A 26659-nucleotide genomic window follows, 5' to 3' on the forward strand; every position below is an offset into this window, starting at 1 on the left:
GCTCCTCCACAAGCATAACTTTGTTACATCTTATCTCCACTAAAACTCTAGCTCCTCCATGAGCCTCGACTTAGTTACATCTATCTTCTAAGAAAAGTCTAGCTCCTCCACGAGCATAACTTTGTTACATCTAACCTTCACTAAAACTCTAGCTCCTCCATGAGCCTCGACTTAGTTACATCTATCTTCTACGAAAAGTCTAGCTCCTCCACAAGCCTCGACTTGGTTACATCTAACCTCGACTAAAAGTCGAACTCCTCCATGAGCCTTGACTTAGTTACATCTATCTTCTACGAAAATTCTAGCTCCTCCACAAGACTTTGTTACATCTAACCTTCACTAAAACTCTAGCTCCTCCATGACCCTCGACTTAGTTACATCTATCTTCTACGAAAAGTCTAGCTCCTTCACGAGCCTCGACTTGGTTACATCTCACCTCGACTAAAAGTCTAACTCTTCCATGAGCCTCGACTTCGTTGCATCTATCTTCTACGAAAAGTCCAGCTCCTCCACAAGCATAACTTTGTTACATCTAATCTCCACTAAAACTCTAGCTCCTCCATGAACCTCGACTTAGTTAAATCTAACCTCGACTAAAACTCTAGCTCCTCCATGACCCTCGACCTAGTTACATCTATCTTCTACGAAAAGTCTAGCTCCTCCACAAGCATAACTTTGTTACATCTAACCTCGACTAAAACTCTCGCTCCTGCATGAACCTCGACTTAGTTACATCTATCTTCTATGAAAAGTCGAGCTCCTCCACAAGCATAGCTTTGTTACATCTAATCTCCACTAAAACTCTAGCTCCTCCATGAGCCTCGACTTAGTTACATCTATCTTCTACGAAAAGTCTAGTTCCTCCACAAGCATAACTTTGTTACATCTAACCTCGACTAAAACTCTCGCTCCTCCATGAACCTCGACTTAGGTACATCTATCTTCTATGAAAAGTCCAGCTCCTCCACAAGCATAACTTTGTTTCATCTAATCTCCACTAAAACTCTAGCTCCTCCATGAGCCTCGACTTAGTTACATCTATCTTCTACGAAAAGTCTAGCTCCTCCACGAGCCTCGACTTGGTTACATCTAACCTCGACTAAAAGTCGAACTCCTCCATGAGCCTCGACTTAGTTACATCTATCTTCTATGAAAAGTCTAGCTCCTCCACAAGCATAACTTTGTTACATCTAACCTTCACTAAAATTCTAGCTCCTCCATGAGCGTCGACTTAGTTACATCTATCTTCTACGAAAACTCTAGCTCCTCCACGAGCCTCGACTTGATTACATCTATAAACCTCGACTAAAAGTCGAACTCCTCCATGAGCCTTGACTGAGTTAAATCTATCTTCTACGAAAAGTCTAGCTCCTCCACAAGCATAACTTTGTTACATCTAACCTTCACTAAAACTCTAGCTCCTCCATGGCCCTTGACAAAGTTACATCTATCTTCTACGAAAAGTCTAGCTCCTCCACGAGCCTCGACTTGGTTCCATCTCACCTCGACTAAAAGTCTAACTCCTCCATGAGCCACGACTTCGTTGCATCTATCTTCTACGAAAAGTCCAGCTCCTCCACAAGCATAACTTTGTTACATCTAACCTCCACTAAAACTCGAGCTCGTCCATGACCCTCGACTTAGTTACATCTATCTTCTACGAAAAGTCTAGCTCCTCCACAAGCCTCGACTTGGTTACATCTAACCTCGACTAAAAGTCGAACTCCTCCATGAGCCTTGACTTAGTTACATCTATCTTCTACGAAAATTCTAGCTCCTCCACAAGACTTTGTTACATCTAACCTTCACTAAAACTCTAGCTCCTCCATGACCGTCGACTTAGTTACATCTATCTTCTACGAAAAGTCTAGCTCCTTCACGAGCCTCGACTTGGTTACATCTCACCTCGACTAAAAGTCTAACTCCTCCATGAGCCTCGACTTCGTTGCATCTATCTTCTACGAAAAGTCCAGCTCCTCCACAAGCATAACTTTGTTACATCTAACCTCCACTAAAACTCTAGCTCCTCCATGACCCTCGACTTAGTTACATCTATCTTCTATGAAAAGTCGAGCTCCTCCACAAGCATAACTTTGTTGCATCTAACCTCCACTAAAACTCTAGCTCCTCCATGACCCTCGACTTAGTTACATCTATCTTCTACGAAAACTCTAGCTCCTCCATGACCCTCGACTTAGTTACATCTATCTTCCACGAAAGGTCCAGCTCCTCCATGACCCTCGACTTATTTACATCTATCTTCTACGAAAACTCTAGCTCCTCCATGACCCTCGACTTAGTTACATCTATCTTCCACGAAAAGTCCAGCTCCTCCACAAGCATAACTTTGTTACATCTAACCTCCACTAAAACTCTAGCTCCTCCATGACCCTCGACTTCGTTACATCTATCTTCTATGAAAATTCTAGCTCCTCCACAAGCATAGCTTTGTTACATCTAATCTCCACTAAAACTCTAGCTCCTCCATGAGCCTCGACTTACTTACATCTATCTTCTACAAAAGGTCTAGCTCCTCCACGAGCCTCAACTTGGTTACATCTAACCTTGACAAAAAGTCGAACTCCTCCATGAGCCTCGACTTAGTTACATCTATCTTCTATGAAAACTCTAGCTCCTCCACAAGCATAACTTTGTTACATCTAACCTTCACTAAAACTCTAGCTCCTCCATGAGCCTCGACTTAGTTACATCTATCTTCCACGAAAAGTCCAGCTCCTCCACAAGCATAACTTTGTTGCATCTAACCTCCACTAAAACTCTAGCTCCTCCATGCCCTCGACTTAGTTACATCTATCTTCCACGAAAAGTCCAGCTCCTCCACAAGCATAAGTTTGTTACATCTAACCTCCACTAAAACTCTAGCTCCTCCATGACCCTCGACTTAGTTACATCTATCTTCCACGAAAAGTCCAGCTCCTCCACAAGCATAACTTTGTTACATCTATCTTCTATGAAAACTGTAGCTCCTCCATGACCCTCGACTTAGTTACATCTATCTTCCACGAAAGGTCCAACTCCTCCATGACCCTCGACTTAGTTACATCTATCTTCCACGAAAAGTCCAGCTCCTCCACAAGCATAACTTTGTTACATCTAACCTTCACTAAAATTCTAGCTCCTCCATGAGCGTCGACTTAGTTACATCTATCTTCTACGAAAACTCTAGCTCCTCCACGAGCCTCGACTTGATTACATCTATAAACCTCGACTAAAAGTCGAACTCCTCCATGAGCCTTGACTGAGTTAAATCTATCTTCTACGAAAAGTCTAGCTCCTCCACAAGCATAACTTTGTTACATCTAACCTTCACTAAAAGTCTAGCTCCTCCATGACCCTTGACAAAGTTACATCTATCTTCTACGAAAAGTCTAGCTCCTCCACGAGCCTCGACTTGGTTCCATCTCACCTCGACTAAAAGTCTAACTCCTCCATGAGCCACGACTTCGTTGCATCTATCTTCTACGAAAAGTCCAGCTCCTCCACAAGCATAACTTTGTTACATCTAACCTCCACTAAAACTCTAGCTCGTCCATGACCCTCGACTTAGTTACATCTATCTTCTACGAAAAGTCTAGCTCCTCCACAAGCCTCGACTTGGTTACATCTAACCTCGACTAAAAGTCGAACTCCTCCATGAGCCTTGACTTAGTTACATCTATCTTCTACGAAAATTCTAGCTCCTCCACAAGATTTGTTACATCTAACCTTCACTAAAACTCTAGCTCCTCCATGACCCTCGACTTAGTTACATCTATCTTCTACGAAAAGTCTAGCTCCTTCACGAGCCTCGACTTGGTTACATCTCACCTCGACTAAAAGTCTAACTCCTCCATGAGCCTCGACTTCGTTGCATCTATCTTCTACGAAAAGTCCAGCTCCTCCACAAGCATAACTTTGTTACATCTAACCTCCACTAAAACTCTAGCTCCTCCATGACCCTCGACTTAGTTACATCTATCTTCTATGAAAAGTCGAGCTCCTCCACAAGCATAACTTTGTTGCATCTAACCTCCACTAAAACTCTAGCTCCTCCATGACCCTCGACTTAGTTACATCTATCTTCTACGAAAACTCTAGCTCCTCCATGACCCTCGACTTAGTTACATCTATCTTCCACGAAAGGTCCAGCTCCTCCATGACCCTCGACTTATTTACATCTATCTTCTACGAAAACTCTAGCTCCTCCATGACCCTCGACTTAGTTACATCTATCTTCCACGAAAAGTCCAGCTCCTCCACAAGCATAACTTTGTTACATCTAACCTCCACTAAAACTCTAGCTCCTCCATGACCCTCGACTTCGTTACATCTATCTTCTATGAAAATTCTAGCTCCTCCACAAGCATAGCTTTGTTACATCTAATCTCCACTAAAACTCTAGCTCCTCCATGAGCCTCGACTTAGTTACATCTATCTTCCACGAAAAGTCCAGCTCCTCCACAAGCATAAGTTTGTTACATCTAACCCCACTAAAACTCTAGCTCCTCCATGACCCTCGACTTAGTTACATCTATCTTCCACGAAAAGTCCAGCTCCTCCACAAGCATAACTTTGTTACATCTATCTTCTATGAAAACTGTAGCTCCTCCTGACCCTCGACTTAGTTACATCTATCTTCCACGAAAGGTCCAACTCCTCCATGACCCTCGACTTAGTTACATCTATCTTCCACGAAAAGTCCAGCTCCTCCACAAGCATAACTTTGTTACATCTAACCTCCACTAAAACTCGAGCTCCTCCACAAGCATAACTTTGTTACATCTAACCTCCACTAAAACTCGAGCTCCTCCATGACCCTCGACTTAGTTACATCTATCTTCTACGAAAACTCTAGCTCCTCCATGATCCTCGACTTAGTTACATCTATCTTCTACGAAAATCTAGCTCCTCCACAAGCATAACTTTGTTACATCTAACCTCAACTAAAAGTATAACTCCTCCATGAGCCTCGACTTTGTTACAGCTAACCTCGACTAAAAGTCCAGCTCTACCACGAGCCTCAACTTTGTATATCAAAAAGTCCTTAAGTTTAGTTTGATTGGCCGAAGTACGTGACAATTTCCTCGGTTTTTTTTTTATCCCCTTCATCTCCCACATGAATAGCGGCTTTGCCTTGTTGGATGAACACGTGGAAACAATGAATATTACTGTCCTCGCAATTATTTTTCTTTGCTTTGAGAAATGTTGGACAGTGCTTGCTTTTCATCACTATCATTTCTGCTGCCGATCAAGTTTCCTTGAGGGCATAGAATCAACCACAATGTATGAATTGCCATCACAAGTAGGCACATTACCCCCTTCCTGATGGTCATCAATGAGTCAGCTGGGTTTTTACTTACAAATCCTTAGTGATGTGGTAGTTTTCTTGAGAAAAACTTAGTTGTGAATTCAAATTTCTTATTTGAAATAATGCCTTAAACCTCGAGGTGCTTTTCAGGTGGCCTCAATGCCGTAAGCTTGTGGAGGGATGGAGAGCAGGAAGGAGTAGACAGTTGGGGCAAGGAGTGATTTTGAGGAGTGTTGTTTATGGAAAAGATGAGTTTTGAGAGAGGATTTTGAAGATGGAGATAGAGTGGGCAGTGATAGTTAGGTGGTGTGTGTAGGCTATATTGGTGGGTGAGGAGGCAGTGGTGGTGCTAAAGATGAGGTGGTAGAACTGAGAAGGTGAGTGAAATGGGGAGTCAGAGATGATTAGGACAGACAGGTAAGGGAGACAGCAGAATGGAGGATTTTGAAAGTTAGAGTCAGTATAGTAGGCAGAAGTGTGTGGGTAGCCAGTGAAGGATGAAGAGGATCAGTGTGGAAGACGAAAACCAAGACGTCTGGAGAACAATAATTATGTGGCAGAGGCATTAGGAATGGACAGATATTTAATGGTAAAGCCTTCAGCTGAAGTTTTAACCCACAATCTCTGGTCCGTGTGGCCAGTGCCTCGACCATGCAACCAACATTGTACCACCCGCTTTTCTTTGTCACAGGTCATCAATTTAATCGCAAGTTTAACATTTATTTTTCCACTACTTTTGTTGTTATACCTCAGCAGTGATTTTGGGGTGAGGGGGAAAGAGGTATCTCTCTTTCTCTGGCTTGTCTCCCTGCCCCCCCCCATCAAAGCTTCCTATCCTCTCCTCCCACTTTTATCAAAAGATGTTTTTTTACATCGACAATCTTATTTCCAATTATAACCAGAACTTCTTGAAGTTCAGCATTGAATCTCATCAGTTTCGTTTTTGCGACACCAATTTTCAATCCCATTTTTCTTGCCTTTGTCTTTTTGAGTCTTTCCAGACGTATTTGAGATGAGTGCTACATCGTCGGCACAGTCCAAATCTTTGGCCATCCATTCGATATATGTTTCCTTTCCTTCGGTTGTCATGAACACAAACCAGTCCATTACTGTTGGAAAAAGTTGGCAAGAGCATGTATCCTGGCTTCACACCTGTCTTTGTTGGAAACGATGGTGACAGTTTACTATCAGGAATCGCCTTCTTATAAGATTTTAATCTGCAGGTGAAGCCTTCATGTAAGATTGTAATCATTTTGATCATCTTTTCAGGTCATTCACACATCTTACTTGTATGGATGTTGCCATGTTGCTGATTTGATGATCATAGGTGTCCAAGGATAATTCATGCACACACTCTATACCAAACTTGACATTACCTGTAACAAAACCGATTTTGAAATCATAGGAGGATTTACATGGTCAAATGAAGTACCGCATTCTATTTTTCATTATCACGTGATTTTTAACTATTGACCAGTATGAGTTATGAGGTTAAATTACATATTTTATTGTGAGATTTAGTTTTTTGTGATTAGGACAGACAGGTAAGGGAGACAGCAGAATGGAGGATTTTGAAAGTTAGAGTCAGTATAGTAGGCAGAAGTGTGTGGGTAGCCAGTAGAGGATGAAGAGGATCAGTGTGGAAGACGAAAAGCAATACGTCTGGAGAATAATAATCTGGCAGCAGCTGCCATCTGACAATCACACAGTTTTGATTCTTCATTGCGAGACAGGGCTTATATATATGGAGACAGATTGCAGATTGACAGTGACCCATGCAATTTCTGCATAATGTAAAATGTGACTTTAACCATGGTTACATCTCTCTGCCCCCATCCCAATTCTTTGGCCTCTCCTCCCCCTTTCTTCTTCAAGCCCTCAACACCCCCCCCCCTTCCTTATCTGATGTCCACAGCCACCCCCTTTTTTTTCAAGTCTTCAACCACCCCTCCCAACTCCAAGCCCTCAACCCCCCACCCCAAAGCCTTAACCCCCATTTTCCGACTATATCCCTTTTCTGCCATCCCACTCTAACTCTCTGTTCTCCACTTCTCTTTTTCTCTTCAAGTTCTCAACCCCACCTTCCCACCCCATGGCTGCAGCTCCCCCTTTCTTCTTGAAATCCTCAACCTCCCCTCCTCCAAATCCCAAGTCTTCCATCCCCCACCTTTAAGCCTCAACCCCCTTTCCCAACTTGGCCCCATCTCTGCCTCACCATCCTCCCCCCACTCCCACTCACTAAAACACTCATTCCTCAACCCCTTTCTTCTTATTCAAATCCTTGCCCCCCCCCCCCCCAAAGCCTAAATTTTCTCTCACAACCTTGTATCTGACACCCCGATCTGCACTCCAACTCTCCATCCTCCACTCACCCTTTCTTCTTCTGGGCCTTTACCCCACCACACCACCCCCCCATTACCAGACCAAAGTCTGCATAATAGGCACCCACATGCAAAGCCAGAGTAAGGAGGGGGCACGCACCCTGGGTCGGCCTCATCATAGTTCCCTCCTCCTCCCCCACCCCCAACCTCACATCCCCCACATTGTCATGGAATTTTTTTACATGCGATTAAATGAACCATGGTTACATTCTTCTGGACATTGCTCTTTAATTTTTTTCTTTAAGGAAGACATTATACATTGAAATATATTGTCCTGTGGCTGGCTCTCAGTTAACACCGAGAGTACGCCACGGATGGCAATCGAGCTTACTTTGAGGCGTTATCCAATTGATGGCGAATGATACGCGAGACGGAATGAAGAATGCCAACTCACCTTTACGGGCCCCGCGCGCAGGCGTCTTCACCCTGCAAATCAATTCAACCCGAGACGGATGTAAAATGTACAAAAGGAATATTTATTGAACAGAACCCGAGAACAAAGAACGCGACGGTAAAAACTAAACCCCTCTAATGAGCGCTCCTACACAGACTTCAGCTACAGGACAAATAGAAGGATAAATAAAACAAACGTTGTATTCTGTGTGGTGCGTCTTATCTGTCTGGATGTCATGTCGGGGATCGGCAGGTCCGAGCACGTCGTCCGACCACAGCTCCGGTTCGCGCGAACCGCTCAGTCATTGGCGCGAACACTGGCCTCGCTGCACGGTCCGTCCCACGCCACAGCATTCGTACGCAGGCACCAGGAGCAAGAACAACAGGGGAGGATGATCGTCGGCGCTCCACCGTCTCTCCACCGTTCGTCGTCGCCCAACAAGCAAAGGTCCAAATGGGAAGAAGTCCAAATGGGGGAGAAAGGAAGAGAGGTCTGGGCAGGAAGGAATCCAAAACGAGGCACGGAAATTTGGGTCATCGAGTCGTTTTTACTGGCCGTCGTGACGTCAGCTCTCTTCCCCTCCAACCAGTGCGTCGCTTCTTGCTGGTCTTTCGCGCCCCCCTCACATCACCGGCGCTTCTCCTCCAATCAGCATGTAGTTTCTTACTCGTCTATCACGCCCTCATCTCTGATTGGTTGAGCGCTTCACGCCTTTGGTGTTACGTCATTGGTCGGTGGCAAATCAGTGTGGCACGTCCTTCATTTTCCCTACTCTGCCAATCGGTGATCTGCTTCCTACTCATCCCTTCCCCCTCCCCCTGCCAATCACAAGTCCTTCTGGGCGTGGCTATTTCCTGCCTGTTCAATGTTTGCTTGCCACGCCGCCGTAGTGCGTGGTCACTTCCTGTCTGTTCTTCCATAAGTTATTGTGGTGGAGGGGGAATTTAATTAGGGTGGTGCTAATGGGCCTAGCTAATGTCTATTAGTGCATTGCCATACGGGACAAATGGAATGATAACTAGGTCTGACACACAGGGGAACTAGCATAATCCCTACTCGGCCTATTACACGATCATCCTTGTATGTTTACAGATATACACTTAATCCGATGAATGGGCTAGACAGGTCCCTGACTTACTTACATCGAGATGATTCTTTTTCTTCGCGACATTGGAGCACCTACCTATGCAGATCTACCTGGATGTATATATGCCCTACCCAAAATTAATAACACAGCCCCTCCCCCCCCCCCCCCCCCCTGGAACTGTAGCCCCTGCTAGGTTCACTGCAGGCACTACCATTCCAGTCTTAACACTTACTGTCTCACACCTAATTAACCTATGAAATAAATCAGGAAGGGCTGTGGGAAGTGAGTCGGACTACCTACCTACACTTCCTTAACAACTAAACCCCTTAACAGCCATGCAAGTATGTACATTCATTGGTCTTCATTGTTCCTGCGGAGGGAGGAAACGAACAACACACCAAAACTAACTTAACCTTATTCAAAACTTCAAAAATTTTAAAACTCTAATAAACATTTATACAACCCCTTCCTGCAGACCGCGTCCCCCCGTGGATGCCACAAGACTCAACGTTACCTGCGGGGCCATCCCAATGCACCCCAAATTTATGTGGGCCCTGTCCTGGTGTTACAGGTGAGTGACATGGCTCGGTGGATTTCGCCCACATTCACTCAATACAAACCCATAGCCACTCATACACATTCCACTAGTCATCAAAACACCAAAATCAATAAAGCACATATTTCACCCCCCCCCCCCCCCCCCCCTCTGCAGGACCATGGCATAGGTGTTACACACATGTGTGTGCGTTTCTCTCAACTAGGCAGCGGGGAGGTACCTCACAAGTAAGATGGTGGGGGCGCTTCAGGCTGTGATGCCCGCAGTCCCAAACACAACTCACTCAACTTACAATTTATTTGACCTCTTGGCCTGTGACAGCCAAACAGCTCTTTTCGTTGTTACCCCGCTGGTGGGGTTTCCACACACCAGGCTCCATTGCCTCCTGTTTCCTTGCAGCTTCACGGGTCGCCGGGAGTCTCCCACCCCATGGCGCCCAACAGACCCCACCACCGACGGGAGCTTGATCTGTACCTGCGGACACGCACACCTTCTACCATCTGCCTTCCTCCTTCCTTCTGCTTCGATCATACACTCATTCATTCCCACATCAATCCTTCATGTGATCTCAATTACACCAGAGCACAATAAACATCTTGTGGGTTCCATCAATCGTTCTACCTACCTATCTGCCAAGGCAGATCCACACTAGCCTTCAACAGAAAGACTAGTTCTTCATTACGATTGATATTCAAAAATTGAGCTGCAAAGGCTCATATATATATTTAAACATATAGGGGCAATACCCCTGGCGTTCACCTGGTAGAACAAACAGTATACCACACTGAGTAAAGGTATTTTCTACCTACCTATCTGCCAAGTTCTACCTACCTATCTGCCAAGGCAGATCCACACTAGCCTTCAACAGGAAGACTAGTTCTTCATTACGATTGATATTCAAAAATTGAGCTGCAAAGGCTCATATATATATTTAAACATATAGGGGCAATACCCCTGGCGTTCACCTGGTAGAACAAACAGTATACCACACTGAGTAAAGGTATTTTAAACCAATTTCAATGGTTGCTAGAAGACAGGGCAGCATGTAGAATCATACTAACATAATCTTAAGACTTTAAACAAACCAAAAAATATACCTCTTTTGGGGGGAAAAACCCACCCCTCCCACCATCCTCAGACCCCACTTTTGCCAATGCCATGAACAAACTTTGGTACAACACGGGTGATTAAGGTTGTGGTCAACTTTCATCAAAATTGTGTGTATTTTCTGAGAAAAAAAAGAAAATATCTATGTTGGGGGGGGGGGGGGGGGGGGTCAAACCTGGATCCAATTTGACACCTGGTAGACACCCTTATACCAAGATTTTTAAAATGCCGTGAACAAACTTTCGTCACAACACAACAAATATAATTTGTGCCAAGTTTGGTCACAATCCCTTCAGCGGTTTGGGAGAAGACGTTGCAAGTGTTTACGGATGGATCGACAGACAGACGAACTGACGACGGATGACGCGCCATTGCATAAACTCCCCAGAACTGCGTTCCAGGTGAGCTAAAAACAGCATAGGAAGAAAGAGATGTAATACATGATAGACGTTCAGAATCTCCATACCTGGAGTGAGTGAGTGTGTGTGTGTGTGTGTGTGTGTGTGTGTGTGTGTGTGCCATTGGTTTTCTCCATATGTGGATTTCAGAAGTTGGAACTGAGTCCTTCCAGGTCTCAAAGTATCCCCCTCGGACCCAGTAAGGGATCACAATTCATGGACGAAGCTGTGAAGTTTTCTTGTTCTCAAAGTTTTTGCCAGCTCGCCACCGACCTCGGTCAGCTTCCAATTCTTGTTTGTTTGTAGTAATATTCCCAGGCATGTTTTAAGACCCCTGTAAGGTTCTTTTTTTATCATTCCCTTTGCTCCAATTATCACTGGGCCAATTTTGGCATTCTACAGCGTCCAAGATAATTTGACTTCATTTTTGAGATCATGTTATTTTGTCATTCTTTTGATTTCTGTGTTGTTTAGGCCAAAAATCGCTAGATAATGATACTTCTAAGAGTAGTGTTCTTTCTTTTTTGTACCTCAGTACTACAGTGCCTTCAAAAAGTATTCACACCCCTTGACTTTTTTCACATTTTGTTGTGTTACAGCCTGAATATAAAATGGATAAAATTGAGATTTTTTGTCACCGATCTACACATTATACCACCCCATAATGTCAAAGTGGAATTGATTTTTCACAATTTCACAAACAATTAAATTTGAAATGCAGAAATATCTAATTTACAAAAGTATTCAACCCTCTGAGTCAATACTTCGTAGAAGCACCGTTGGCAGCAATTAGAGCTTAAAGTGTTCTTGGGTATGTCTGTATCAGCTTTGCACATCTGAATTTGGGGAGTTTCCCCCATTCTACCTTGCAGTTTTCCTCAAGCTCTGGTCGAGTTACATGGGAAGCGTCGGTGAACAGCAATCTTCAAGTCTTTCAACAGATTCTTAATGGGATTCAAGTCTGCGCTTTAGCTGGGCCACTGAAGGACTTTCCGATTCTTGCTCTGAAGGTGTTCCAGTGTTGCTTTGGCTGTTTGCTTGGGGTCATTTTCCTGGTGCACAGTCTGAGGTCTTTTGCACTCTGAAGCAGGTTCTCCTCAAGGATTTGCCTGCATTTGCCTCCATTTATTGTTCCTTCTATTCTTACAAATCTCCCAGTCCTTGCCACTGAACAGTATCCCCATAGCATGTTGCTGCCACTGCCATGCATCACAGTAGGGATGGTGTTAGATGGGTGATGAGCTGTGCTTAGATGCGGCCAGACGTAGCACTTTATATTCAGGCCAAAGAGTTAAATTTTTGTCTCATCAGACCACAGAATATTTTTCCTCACGAGTCGTTCACGTGCCGTTTTGCAAACTCCAGGTGTGCTGTCATGTGCCTTTTTCTCAGGAGTGGCTTCTGTCTGGCCACTCTCCTATAAAGGCTCGATTTGTGAAGTGCTGCAGAGACTGTTGTCCTTCCAGCATGTTCTCCCATCTCAGCCAAGGAACTCTGTAGTTCTGTCAAAGTGGTCATTGGGTTCTTGGTCACCTTCCTGACCACGGTCCGTCTTGCCTGGTTGCTCAATTTGGTCGGATGGCCAGCTCAAGGAAAGGTCTAGGTAGTTCCATATTCTTTCCATTTCCTAATGATGGAGCGCATTAGGTTCTTGAGAATATTCAACACTCCAGAAATTGTTTAATACCTTTCCCCAGATCTATGCCTCCTCACAATTCTACCTTGTAGTTCTACAACCAGTTCCTTGGACTTCATGGTGGAGTTTCTGCTCTGACATGCACTACCAACTGTGGGACCTTGTATAGAAAGGTGTTTTTCTTTCTAAATCATATCCAATCAACTGAATAGGCTACAGGTGGATTCCAATTAAGTTGTCGAGACATCTCAAGGATGATCAAAGGAAATTGGATGCACCTGAGCTCAATTTGGAGTGTCATAACAAAGGGGTTGAACACTGACTCATGACATTTCAGCTTTTCACTTTTAATTACTTTGTAAAAGAAATTCAAAAAAATTCCACCTTGATATTACAGCGTATTATTTGTCGATCAGTGACAAAAAAAATCTAAATTTAATCGATTTTAAATTCAGGCTGTAACACAACAAAATGTGAAAAAGTCAAGGGGTGTGAATACTTTCAGAAGGCCCTGAAAATCTATCCGCAATACTTTATTTTCTATGTTCACGCTCGATGGGATCATCAGGTCGTTAATTGAGCATTACTTCATTGGTTTCAGTGATTGCTTTTGGTTCATGTTTCCATGAGATTTCAGGAACTGGGATACTTAAATTTTTGCAGATGTGGCAGTTGATTACTTAGCCTGGTGTTGGCTGACTTAAGATCTTAGGGTCTTGAGTTTGAGCCCCTGTCGTGCAGTTTAAACAACATCGGATGGGTTGAGTCAGCCTGTCATCCGTCCGAGGCTGGCAAAATGAGTACCAGCTTACTGGTAACAGGGGCAGTGCACAGTCATGCTCCCAGCAATGATCCGACCAGCAGCGACAGGCTGTATACAGAACAATAACAATGGGTTTACTCCACATACTTTGTTGTGCCTTTGTGTGTACAGCTGTTGTAATATGACTTCTTTTTTTTTAACATCCTGAAATGAGGTGGGTCATGCTTTCTGTTTCTACCTCTTCTTAGCCACACCAATGAGCCTTCTTTGTCTATGTCTTGCCCAGTCTGTCTAATAAACCAGATTAGCATGTGCAATGACCGAGGAAAAAAATTAAATGAATCATGGTGGCTGAAAAATAAATTGCTCGACAAATTGGGGCACTGTGAATCTAAATTTTCAGGAAGACCGATGTGAAAATTATTACACTCGGCCCACCACACCATGGGGAATTTGTCAAATCAGCATTTCGTTTTTCAAAAATCAAAACAAACTGATTCATAAAGCTTTTATAATGCGACTGAATAAACCTATGTTCGTATTCCCAGTTAAACGCCCTCCCCACTCTGTAACAATATCTGTCAATTGATAGGCAATTTGAAGAATAATATATCACAAGACAAATTAACTAAGCACAGTGACTCATCGTATCAGGGGGTGTTTTAACATTAGCACTTCGCAGAGCTTGATTAACTTAATTTGCGAAATATTAGCTTGGATGTTTCATGCATGCAGTGATCTATCGATCTATGTGTGTCTGTATCTATCTTGTATTTGTCTGTCTGTCGGTCATAAGAATTCCTTTGTGCAATATCTGTGTAATGCAATTTTGTATCGTCAGTCTGCCCCTCTATCTGATGTAAAAATGCGCTTTCACTTTTATAAGGGGGATGGGGTGGAGGAGGAGGGAGGACAGAGAATTGGGGTTCAGAAGCGGTGGTGAGAGCAAAGAGGGGACAGAGTTGGGAGGGGGAAGTTGAGACTTTGGTGGGGGGGGGGGGGGGTTGGGGTGGGGGGAGGTTCGGGTGTTGTTGTGGCACTGGGCAAGGGGTTTGAAAGGTTGGAGTGTGGCAGGCAGGAGGGGGATTGAAGCCTTTGGGTGGGAGAGGGAAGTTGAAGACTTGGGAGTGGGATTTGATGACTTGGGGTTTGCGAGGAGGGATTGATTGAAGGCTTGGGGTTGAGGATTTGGGACTGGGATGGGGGAAAGGGGTTGAGAACTTGAAGAATAAAAGGGTTGAGGATGTGAACTCACATTACGCAGAAGTTCCATGGATACCAGCCAGGTATTATTGGTGTCAAACGACATTCCTGTTAAACTCCTTGTGGTGGAGGTGATATCAAAGTTTATTTGAACCAAACGACGGTTCCCTGATGGTGAAGAATATTACGTTGATTCATGTATGCTAATAGCCATGGCAAGCAAGGTGGCATCTCGACGTCCTGTTGATTTAATCACATTTAATATCAAGTTCTTTCTTTTTCTTTTACGTTGTCTTATCTCCAGGAGCATATATAACTTGCAGTGAGGTACCAGTGAGAACAAGGTCTTTCTCTGTCTTTCTCAGATGGCTTTGGATTTAAAGAGATTGTTTTGTTGAGCTTTCCATGATTTAAAAAAGACTAATTTCAGTTGAGAAATTGGAATTTCTGAAAAGCACATCAAGATAGGTCTGTGTATGGGACACTAGTTATGTCATTTGGTTTGATTAGATAAGGCTAAAGGACAATGGGCAGAAGATGGAGAAAGTGGAAGAAAGCTTAGCAGTTGAAGGAAGGAAATTGCTCAGCACATGTTATGGTTTTATGAGGAGGAGGAGGAGGAGGAGGAGAGAGGGGGGGGGGGGAGAGGGTCAAAAAGTTTTTCCCTTTTATATTTCCCGTCAGCACCAAAAGCATGGCATTTGTTTTAGAAATGGCATGTGGAAACACCCATTCCTGGGAAAAGAAATATTGGACACTGGCAGGAAATTGCACTGACAATAACTAACACGTGAGCTGAGTTTCAATAGCCCATTCCTTCCTGATTGGAGGGAACTCTTTGACAACCCCTTGCCCCTCCCTGTCTCCCAACCAACCCTGCATATACAGTATTTGATGTTGGTTGTTATCCATGGGCATATGATCTACAGTCACGTGAAAAAGGAAGTACACCCCATGTAAAGTTTTGACTTTTTCAACATATTTCAACATACAGCTATTTGATCTTCATTTCAACAATATTGATAGATAAAAGTGATATAATATAACAAATATCATGAAACATTTACATTTTGTAGTCCATTGAATAATTTAAATAAACATAAATGCAAATTTCGCATGTGGAAAAAGTAAGTACACCCTTGGCTCTAATAGGTGGTATTGCCCCCTTTGGCAGAAACAATCTCAAGTAGGTGTTTCTTATAACTGTCTACCAGTCTCTGCCATCGACTGGGAGAAAATTTTGCCCACTCCTCCATGCAGAATTCTTTCAGCTGTGCGATGTTTGAGGGGTTTCTTGCATGCACAGCTCGTTTCAAATCCCCCCACAACATCTCGATGGGATTTAGATCCGGGCTTTGACTTGGCCATTCCAGAACCCTCCATTTCTTTCTTTTCAGCCATTCCTTGGTGGATTTACTGGTATGTTTGGGGTCATTGTCATGTTGCAAGGTCCACCTTCGGTTGAGCTTCAACTGTCCGACAGATGGCCTCACATTATTCTCAAGCACCCTCTGGTACAATGAAGAATTCATAGTGGATTCTATGATGGTGAGCTGCCCAGGCCCTGATGCAGCAAAGCTGCCCCAAACCATAATATTTCCACCACCATGCTTTACAGTTGGTATCAGGTTCTTGTGGTCAAATGCTGTCTTTGGTTTTCGCCAAACATGTCTTCTGATACTGTGGCCAAATAGCTCGACCTTTGACTCATCTGTCAAGAGCACATTGTTCCAGAAGTGCTGGTCTTTGCCCAGGTGTTCATTGGCAAACTTTAGTCTTGCCCTGATGTTCTTTCTGGACAGCAAATGTTTCCTCCTGGCACACCTCCCATGTAGATCAAATTTGTGCAGTCTCTTTCTAATGGTAGACTCGTGCACTTTGACGTCAACAGTGGCATGAGCTACCTGTAAGTCCCGGGATGACATTCTGGGGTTCTTAGAGACTTCTTTCAGCATCTTGCGGTCTGCTCTGGGGGCTGAACTTGCTGGGGTGGCCTGGCCTGAACAAGGTGGCAGTTGTTGGTAATCTTCTCCACTTGTAGATGAACTTCCGGACAGTCGAATGATTGATTTCAAATTGTTTATAGATCTTTTTAAATCCCTTCCCAGACTCGTAGGCATCTGTAACCTTCTTTCTGAAGGCCTCAGAGAGGTCTTTTGATCGAGGCATGCTGACGCCACACACTTCAACAACAAACAACAACAACAACAACATGCATTTTAAGGCCATTTTCCCTGCTAGGGCAGGGGTTAGCCTTGCGGTCCCCATGACAATCTTCTCCATCTTGCCCAATTTATGCATCTCTCCTTGTTAACCCCCTTGCCCGCATTTCTTCTTCCACCATCTTTAGCCAAGTCTTTCTCGGTCTTCCCCGTCCTCTACTTCCTTCTACATTCATTTCCATCACTCTTCTCAACCAGTCACTTTCATCCTTCCTCAACACATGACCAAACCATCTCAACCTGTTCCTCTTCACAGCATCCATCACAGGCTCTATTCCCATCATCTTTCGCAATTCATCATTTGTCTTCCTCTCTCTCAACGATACTCTGCACATCCATCGAACCATTCAAATTTCCACCCTTTCCAACCTTCGTTGCTGCTCCATGTTCATTACCCATGTCTCGCTCCCATGAATCATAACACTTCTCACACATGCAGCATACACCTTTCCCTTCAGCTTCAACGACACTCCCCTCCTCATCAGCACGCCACTCAGTTCCCGAAACTTCTTCCATGCACATCTCACTCAAGCAACCATTGCCGAGTCTGATCCACCTTCTCAATTCAGCATGTCTCCGAGGTAGCAAAATGTTTTCACACCTTCCAGCTTCACGCCGTCTCCAAGATCCAACTCAACATTTCCTCCATCTGCAGCTCCCTCTGTGCACACCTTACGTTTGAATGTAGCTGCCACACTGGTTAATGACCCTCTCAGACCACTACATTTTTGATGAACCCACTCAGCGCACATTGTACATTGAATGGAGTTCACTCCGACACCCTTCCTGCACACAGCACAGGGCCACTTCCCAGTTCTTTCCACCTCACCACATGCTTTACCACTTGCCATCACCTTTGTCTTTCCGATATTCACCTTCAGACCTTTTGTCTCCATACATTCCTTCCACTTGTTCATCTTTTCCTTCAGTCCATCCACTTTTCCGCAATCAACACCAGATCATCTGCATACAACAACTCCCACGGTAAACCCTCCTTTACGTTCTGAGCCAGCACCTCCATCACAGCTACAAATAGTAGTGGACTTAGTACCGACCCCTGATGCACTCCCACCTTCACCTCAAACTCACCACTGTTCCCGTCCTTCGTTTTTACAGCTGTGCGCGCTCTTTTGTACATTGCCATCACTACTCTGATCAACCATTCCTCCACTCCTAACTTCCTCATTGCCCATGTCAATACTTTGCATGGAACCCTATCGAATGCTTTCTCCAGATCAACAAACCCAAGAAACAACTTCTTCCTCTTCTCCATGTACTTCTCCTGCAACTGCCTCACAATAAAAAGCATGTCTGTCGTTCCTCTTCCTGGCATAAATACAAACTGCATTTCGTCGATCTTCACTTTGTTCCTTATCCTCCTCTCCTACACCCTTTCCAATGCCTTCATTCCGTGCTCCAATAACTTTATCGCTCGGTAACTTTATCGATAACTTTATCCAATAACTTTATAACTCCAATAACTTTATCACAATAATGAGCCACACTCTAGATGGTCACCTTTCCCCTTGTATAGAGGGACGAGGGTACTCAGTTCCCAATCCACTGGAATGCGGCCATCTTTCACCGCCAGATTACAGATCTCTGTCATTCTCTTCACACCCCAACTTCCTGCTGCCTTCAACATATCTCCCACAACTCCCGTCGGCCCTCCCGCTTTTCTACTCTTCATTGCTTTTATCGCTCCCTCAACTTCCTTCTCAGTTATCTTCTCTGCCGGTCCTAAAACTGGGTTACTCTCTATGTTGCCATCCCATTCATTCTCTGTATTCAACAGCATTTCCATATATCTTTTCCATCTTCATTTAATTCCATCTGGGTCTACAACGATTTGTCCCACTTCATCCTTCAAGCAACTCACCCCCATCACATCACACCTCTCTTTCACTATCTGCTTTGCAATCCTGAATACTGCTCTCTGACCCTCTTCCGAATCCAAGCGTTCTCGGACCATTTTCCTACATGCCTCCTGCACCTTTGCTACCTCTTTCTTTGCAGCCTTCTTGGCTGCCTTATAACTTTCATGCTCTGCTGCTTCTGCTCCCGTACCCTTCGCCTTCTGCCACTCCTTGAACTTCTTCCTCCTCTCGTCACACCTCTTTCCAACTTCATCATCCCACCACCATGTTTCCGAGTGCCTCGGTGGTCCTTTTGTCCATCCACATACCTCACCAACGGCTCCCAACAGACTAGCTTTCATTGACATCCAACCACCTTCAAGCTCAACCACATCATCCTCTACCCTACTCAGCCTCTCTTTTAATGCCTCCCTTACTGTCACCTCTTTCAACCTCCACACATTCATTCTCGGTTGGTACTTCACCCGCCGAGCTCTCCTCGCACCTTTCACCCTTATGTCGCAGACAACCAAGTGGTGCTGTGAAACAGCCTCCTCCCCCGGGATCACCTTTGTGTCCCGGAGGTGCCCCCTATCTCGCCTACGCACCATCAGGTAGTCAACGGTTGTCGTCGACCCACCTGACGTGTATGTAACAAGCTTATTATCCTCTTTCTGGAACTGAGTATTACAAATCAACAAATCAGCTCCATCAGCAAACTCCAAAATCCTTTCACCATCTCCATTTCTCACACCATATCCGTATCCCCCATGAATCTCGCGAGAGAGATCTCGCGAGATCTTGGAGACGGCGGCAGGGATTCTCGAAGCTCCACACGGTCTCCACGTTTTCAAAGTTAAGTCTGTTCACAATTGTATTTTGTCGAAACTGTATTTATCTTTTGGTGTTTGAAGTTATAGTGTGCACCTTGGAAGTTTCTCGGTGTTTATCTTTCATAAATTAATCGTCTGTTTGCCGCGTCGCGAGCAAGGCCTTTGCCGCGTCGCGAGCGATTTGAAATCGAAGTTAAGTAATTGTTCCCATTTGTATTTTCGTTATAACTGTATTTATTTTATGGTGTGTGTACGTATATTGTGTCCCGGGGAAGATTTTCGGTGCAAATCTTTCATACCTGCATTGAAAATCGTGTTAATTTGTTGCGTGTCTTGAGGCCTTGTACAGTGTACAACCTTGAGGCTTTGTTTTTCTCTCAGCGGTCCGTCGTTTGTGATCCAATAACTTTCGTTCTCTGTTTTCCCAGTCTTTTCACCCCATAGCCGACTTCCTTGTGTAAATCTCAACTAAAAAAAAACACAAAAAAAAACATTTCCTTCTCTGTTCTCATTCGTTTATTCATTCTTATTCGTTCGTTCGTTCTTCGACCACGTGTTTCTCCCCCATTTCCCCAGATAGTTTTCACTGTTATTAACTTTCAATGTTTACACTTTCCCCTCAAGTTATGTATTCCGTCATATATTATAACACCTTTTTCTTCTTCTTCTTTAAAAGGCTGCTTTCGACTTGCTCACCAAATCTATTCATCCCAAAAAAAAAATCCATCTCCTATAGTGCCTTTTTTCTACATTCTCTAAACTCTCCTGCACTCCATCCTCCATCCAGCGTCCTTAAACGTATTTTTAACTCGAAGGTCACAAGAAACTCATTTTGCAATAAATGTTCGTTTCCCATTAATCGTACACTTTCGAAAATCAAATCTCACCCCTCCCCTCCAAATCTTCCCCATAACCCCTCCCTTTCAAATCTTCCCCCTTTCCCCTCCCCTCCTAATCCTCCCAATCACCCATCCCTTTCAAATCTCCCCCCTTGCCCCCTCCCTCCTAAACTACCCCCTCACCCCTCCCCTCCAAGACTCCCCCTCGCCCCTCCCCTCCTAGACTCCTCCCTCACCCCTCCCCTCCAAATCTCCCCCATATCCCATCCCTTTCAAATCCCTCCCCTTGTCCCTTCTCTCCCAAACTCCCCCCTCGCCCTCCCCTTCAAATCTCCCCACTCTCATTTCTTCTCAATTTCCCCCCTCTCACTCCCCCTCCTCAAAGCGTCCTCCCCGCTTCTTCCCCCTTCCAACTCTCACCTCCATCTCCCCCAACCTTCTGCCTCGCTCTGCACCCTCCTCAAATAACACCTCATTGTGCCTCACCCAATCACCATCAAACCTTTTGTCCGCCCCATCCTTCCCTTTCTCCGAGCTATTCTGAAATCTCTGACACACCTTCAACAGCTCTCCCTACCTCTTCCACCTCTTCCACATCTTACCCTACCCCTCCTCCCCCCTGTTCTGTATCTGATGCTCCCCCTTCCTCTTCATTAACGGTATGGACCTCAAACATCCGGGGCCTTCGTTCAAACTTAACTGATCTCTCCATACAGGTTGCTTCTGTCAAACCAGACGTGATCTGCTTTACAGAAACTTTCCTCCTTCATGATGTCTCTGATTCCTTAGTATCTCTCCCGGGTTACTCCCTCCTCCGGTATGATAGACCTGAGCCTCGTCCTGGAGGTGGGGTTGCTATCTTTATCAAAAACTCTCTTCCTCACTCGCCCTGCACTGCACTCTCTCCACCTCACCCCCAGGAATACCTCTGGCTACGGCTTCCCCTTCGCTCCCACCTCTTGTTCATATGTGTGTTGTACCGTCCACCAAACAGTGATGACTCCATCTACATCTCGCTGTCTGATAATATGGACCAACTTCTATCTACTCATCCCAACTTTCTCTTCCTCATATGTGGTGATTTCAACTGTCATCATGCCAGTTGGCTGGGTGTGGGTACCTCTCTCACCAGCCATGGCTCCTCAGCAAAGGACTTCTGCGACTCACTGGGACTGACACAATCTGTCAATTTCCCGACCCGGATCTCAGTCAACGGAGCATCTTCTCTTCTGGACTTGGTTATGACTAACTTCCCTGAAAATGTCTGCTGCTCTTCTTCTGCTCCAATCGGATCATCTGATCATGTCCTTGTTAAAGTGGACATCTCTCTGACCATTCTCAAGGAGCCTGCTCAGCGTCGACGAGTCTGGCATTTCACTCAGGCCAACTGGCACGGTCTTCAAGCAGCCATCAATCATCTGGACTGGTCTCCCATCTTTACCACCTCTGACATCAACTCATCCTGGGAATTCTTCCAAAGTAAATTGCTCTCTCTCATGCACAGATTTATCCCATCTCGTCTTCAGTTGTCATACCCTTCCTCCCGTCCATGGTACACGGAATCTTGTGGTGAGGCTGTTGCCCAGAAACAACATGCCTTCGTCTCCTGGAAAGCAAATCCAATGGAAGGAAATCTCATTTCCTTTCACAAAGCCCGAAACAAGTGTGTGTCCACCCTCAGGAGAGCCAGGAAACAATATCTCTCCGTTCTCAAGACCGAACTCTCTTATATGTCTCCCTCTTCCAAATCCTGGTGGCGTCTGGTCAAATCCGTTTCTGGTGTTTGTTCCCCCTCCATCCCCTCCCTTACCTCAAACGGCTACACAGCTGACTCCACACGTGAAAAAGCTGAATGCCTCAACTCTGTGTTTGCCTCTAAATCTTGTGTCCCAAACCCATCCCTCTCTGTACCCACCATGCCCAGTCGTACCCAGCTGCTCCTGGACTCCGTGTCCTTTCCTCCTGACAAGGTGGAAAAGTTTCTGTCAACCCTCGACTCTGATTCTGCAACTGGACCCGACGGCATCAGCCCACGGGTCCTAAAATCCTGCTCTGCCGCTCTATCTCACCCTCTCTTTTGCTCAAGGCCAACTGCTATCTGCTTGGAAATCAGCCAACATCACCGCTTTGCACAAAAAAGGTGCAAAAACAGATCCTAGCAACTACAGACCAATCAGCCTTCTCCCAATTATCAGCAAAGTCATGGAATCCATCATTGCTTCAGATATGAAATCTTTCCTCTTCTCCAATGGCTTGATCTTTGATCATCAATTTGGTTTCAGACCAGGTCACTCTACTCTGGACATGCTGCTTCTGCTGTCTCAACAATGGATGGAGGTCCTCAATGCCAAACAGGAAATTAGAGCTGTCTCCCTCGACATATCACGTGCCTTCGATACGGTCTGGCACCCCGCTCTGCTCACCAAACCCTCCTCCTTTGGTATCCATGGAAATCTCCACGCGTGGCTGGCGGCCTTCCTCTCTAGTCGTCGTCAACGTGTGGCCCTGAATGGGTTTCTCTCATCTCCTCTTCCTGTTCAGGCTGGAGTTCCCCAAGGCAGTGTTCTGGGCCCTGTGCTTTTTCTGGTCTTCATCAATGATCTCTCTGACTCTCTTGAAAATCCTCTCTATCTCTTTGCTGATCTTTCTTGGGAAAACCACACTTCCCAAGCTGGCCTCCAAAGCCAGTCGCCGACTGGGCATCCTCCGTCGTGCGAAGTCCTTCCTCGGCACACCTGAGCTCCTCACCACATACAAGGCTTTCATCCGCAGCTCAATAGAATACTGTTCTCCCCTATGGGCCGGTGCTCCTGCCTCACACCTAGCTCGGCTTCACGCTGTTGAAACCAAAGCTTTCAGAATTATTGGAATCTCCCGCGATGAATCTATCTCTGAGGGCCTTTCACTCACTCACCGCAGGCAGGTAGGTGGTCTTTCTGTCTTCTACCGACTCCTCTCCGGCCTTGCACCCCCAGCTCTCTCTGTGCTCTGTCCCCCAAATATTCCTACAGGTCGCACAAGATCTGCCAGAAAAACCCTCTGATGGTTAAACTGCCGAAATCTCGGCTCTCTGCTCACCTTCACTCTTTCATTCCTCTTTTCTCCCGCCTCTGGAACAAACTCCCTCACTCCCTTCAATCCCACTCCTCCCTCCAGGTCTTTAAAACAGCTGTTGACCACCATCTCTTATCTTCCCCCATCCAAAACCTTGATCTTTTCTACCCCCGCTAATTCACCCCAGATCCACCTTGTTTGAAATTCCAACTTCTTTCCTGGAAGTCCTGGCAGTGTCCATATGTTTTATACCTCTCCCACCGCCCCTTCCCATGCCCCCCCCCCCCCAAAGCCCTCGCCCTCTCTCAGATCTCTCGATGTCTCCATGTCTCTCGGTCCCTGCTCTCAAATGTTGTGTTTGTGTCCTTCCCCCTCTCTCCCCATCTTGTCTACCGCTCCCGATGTCATATGTTTTATGTCGGTTTGTCTTTCTGTGTGATTAATGTTCGCTCTTTCACGAGCCTTGTTTACAAAAAAAACAAACAAAAAAAAAAACTCCCTCAAAACCATCCATACTCCTTCCCACATGTCCATTTAGGTCTCCTCCTACCACAACAACTTCCTCATCTTTCACGTTTTCCATCAGCTTCTCTATCGCACACCAGAACTTGTCCTTCTCTTCATCGCTCCGACCAACCTGCGGAGCATATCCCGAGATGACGTTCACCAAGAGCTTTCCAATCATCATTTTCACCATCATCAACCTATCATTCACTCTAGTCACACTCACCACACTGTCTACAAACTCCTCAGAAAACAGGACACCAACACCATTCACGCCCTCCAGGCACCCTTGCCACACAAATTTGTATTTCTGTCCCTGCCTACCCTTCACCATTCTCACACCACTGCCCTTCCATCTCGTCTCTTGCACACATCATATGTCCACTCTTCTTCTGACCAATACTTCCACCACTTCTCCTGATCTCCCTGTCATTGTCCCTACATTCCATGTCCCAAACCTCAGAAACCGATCTCCACTTCGGGCTGTACCCTGCCCATATGTAGTTGTAATTGTCATGGTTCTCTTTTTGAGGCAATGTTTTTATGGCCGGATGCCCTTCCTGCAAGTCGCCCTGTTAGTCGCCTCTTACGACATGCAGGGATACGGTGTACCTATTCTAATCCAGGGTATGCACTGGGAAACGTTTAAAACATGGAAATTCGGGGGGGGGGGCATCATGGCTGCGGGGGCCCCGTCAGCACCACGCCACGGCGGTCCGGTCAGCACCACACCACGTCAGCCCGGTCAGCACCACACCACGGCGGCCCGATCAGCACCACACCACGGTGGCCCGGTCAGCACCACACCACGTCGCCTGATCAGCACCACACCACGTCAGCCCGGTCAGCACCATGCCACGTCAGCCCGGTCAGCACCACACCACGGCGGCCCGGTCAGCTCCACACCACATCGCCCGGTCAGCACCACACCATGTCGGCCCGGTCAGCACCACACCACGTCAGCCCGGTCAGCACCACACCACGTCAGCCCGGTCAGCACCACACCACGGCGGCCCGGTCAGCACCACACCACATCAGCCTGGTCAGCAACAAAGAGCAAACCAAACTAAATGTCTGAGGTTTAAATAAGACAGGTTCCTCCAAGATGCTCTAACGATGTTCTAATCATTTGCACCTGAGCTGGTGCACCTGATTCTAATTTTAGGTATTTGAAGTGGTGATAAATGTAGGGGTGTACTTACTTTTTCCACATGCGAAATTTGCAGTTATGTATATTTAAATTATACAATGGACTACAAAATGTAAATGTTTCATGATATTTGTTATATTATATCACCTTTATCTATCAAGATTGTTGAAATGAAGATCAAATAGCTGTATGTTTAAATATGCTGAAAAAGTCAAAACTTTACATGGGGTGTACTTACTTTTTCACGTGACTGTACTTTAAACCAACAGCCTCTGACAAATTCCAACAACAATAAATCCAATGAATCTTAAGATACGGTATAAGTAACAATTACATTTCAGGAGATTATTCTTCTTCCATTTCTGTTTGCAATAAATGCTTTGACGTCTTTCTTTTAACTTTCTGTGTCTGCTACTCAGGACCTGCTGTTTATTCCTATGGGTCCTCGCGCCTTGGTTCATTTGCTGAAAGTGGATACCAAGATATGGCAGCTTACAAGGCTTCGTCATTCCAAGACTCACTTGGATATAATGATAGTGGCATTCAGGATGGAAACAGAAGCTTCACCGGCCTGATGTCGAGCACCTCCTCACAACCAGTGCACACCACTGCCAATACTTCAGCGCTGGCCTGGATTCCAAATCAGGTAGTCTGTTGAGAGCATCTTTTAATTTCTCAAGATTGTTTTCATTCATTTTAGTCAAATTTATGCCATTTGCTGAATATGTTATTTTATCACTGAATATTTAGAAGTGTTATGATTTATGGGAGCGAGACATGGGTAATGAACGTAGAGCAGCAACGAAGGCTGGAAAGGGTGGAAATGCGAATGGTTCGATGGATGTGCGGAGTATCGTTGAGAGAGAGGAAGACAAATGATGAATTGAGAAAGATGATGGGAATAGAGCCTGTGATGGATGCTGTGAAGAGGAAAAGGTTGAGATGGTTTGATCATGTGTTGAGGAAGGATGAAAGTGACTGGTTGAGAAGAGTGATGGAAATGAATGTGGAAGGAAGTAGAGGACGGGGAAGACCGAGAAAGACTTGGCTAAAGATGGTGGAAGAAGAAATGCGGGCAAGGGGGTTAACAAGGGGAGATGCAGAAAATAGGGCAAAATGGAGAAGATTGTCATGGGGACCGCAAGGCTAACCCCCGCTCTAGCAGGGAAATGGCCTTAAAATGCATGTTGTTGTTTATCACTGAATAACATTTTTCGGAAACATTGTAATTGGGAAAAAAAATTTGACTAAAATTTATCTTTATAAAGATTAAAAACTGATAAAGACTTGAAGGAAAATTTTTATAATGTTAGCCCAAAAGTACTTTTGGTTTCCACATGCAAGTACTACTATTATCACTTCTTTATG

The 26659-nt window shown here is 45.2% G+C and overlaps 1 protein-coding gene across 7 annotated transcripts in view; it reads left to right on the plus strand.

The window, feature by feature from the left end:
• Positions 1–26659, plus strand: part of LOC137429642 (catenin delta-2) — a 580920-nt gene that overhangs the window by 231762 nt on the left and 322499 nt on the right. For all 7 annotated transcript variants that reach the window (XM_068119734.2, XM_068119735.2, XM_068119736.2 and 4 more), the window contains one exon: positions 25711–25937. In XM_068119734.2, the coding sequence (XP_067975835.2) occupies positions 25711–25937 (227 nt within the window). The remainder of the gene's footprint in view (positions 1–25710; positions 25938–26659) is intronic.

Source organism: Myxine glutinosa, chromosome 6 (assembly GCF_964187855.1).
Source record: "Myxine glutinosa chromosome 6, kmMyxGlut1.1, whole genome shotgun sequence".
Classification (NCBI taxonomy): Eukaryota; Metazoa; Chordata; class Myxini; order Myxiniformes; family Myxinidae; genus Myxine; species Myxine glutinosa.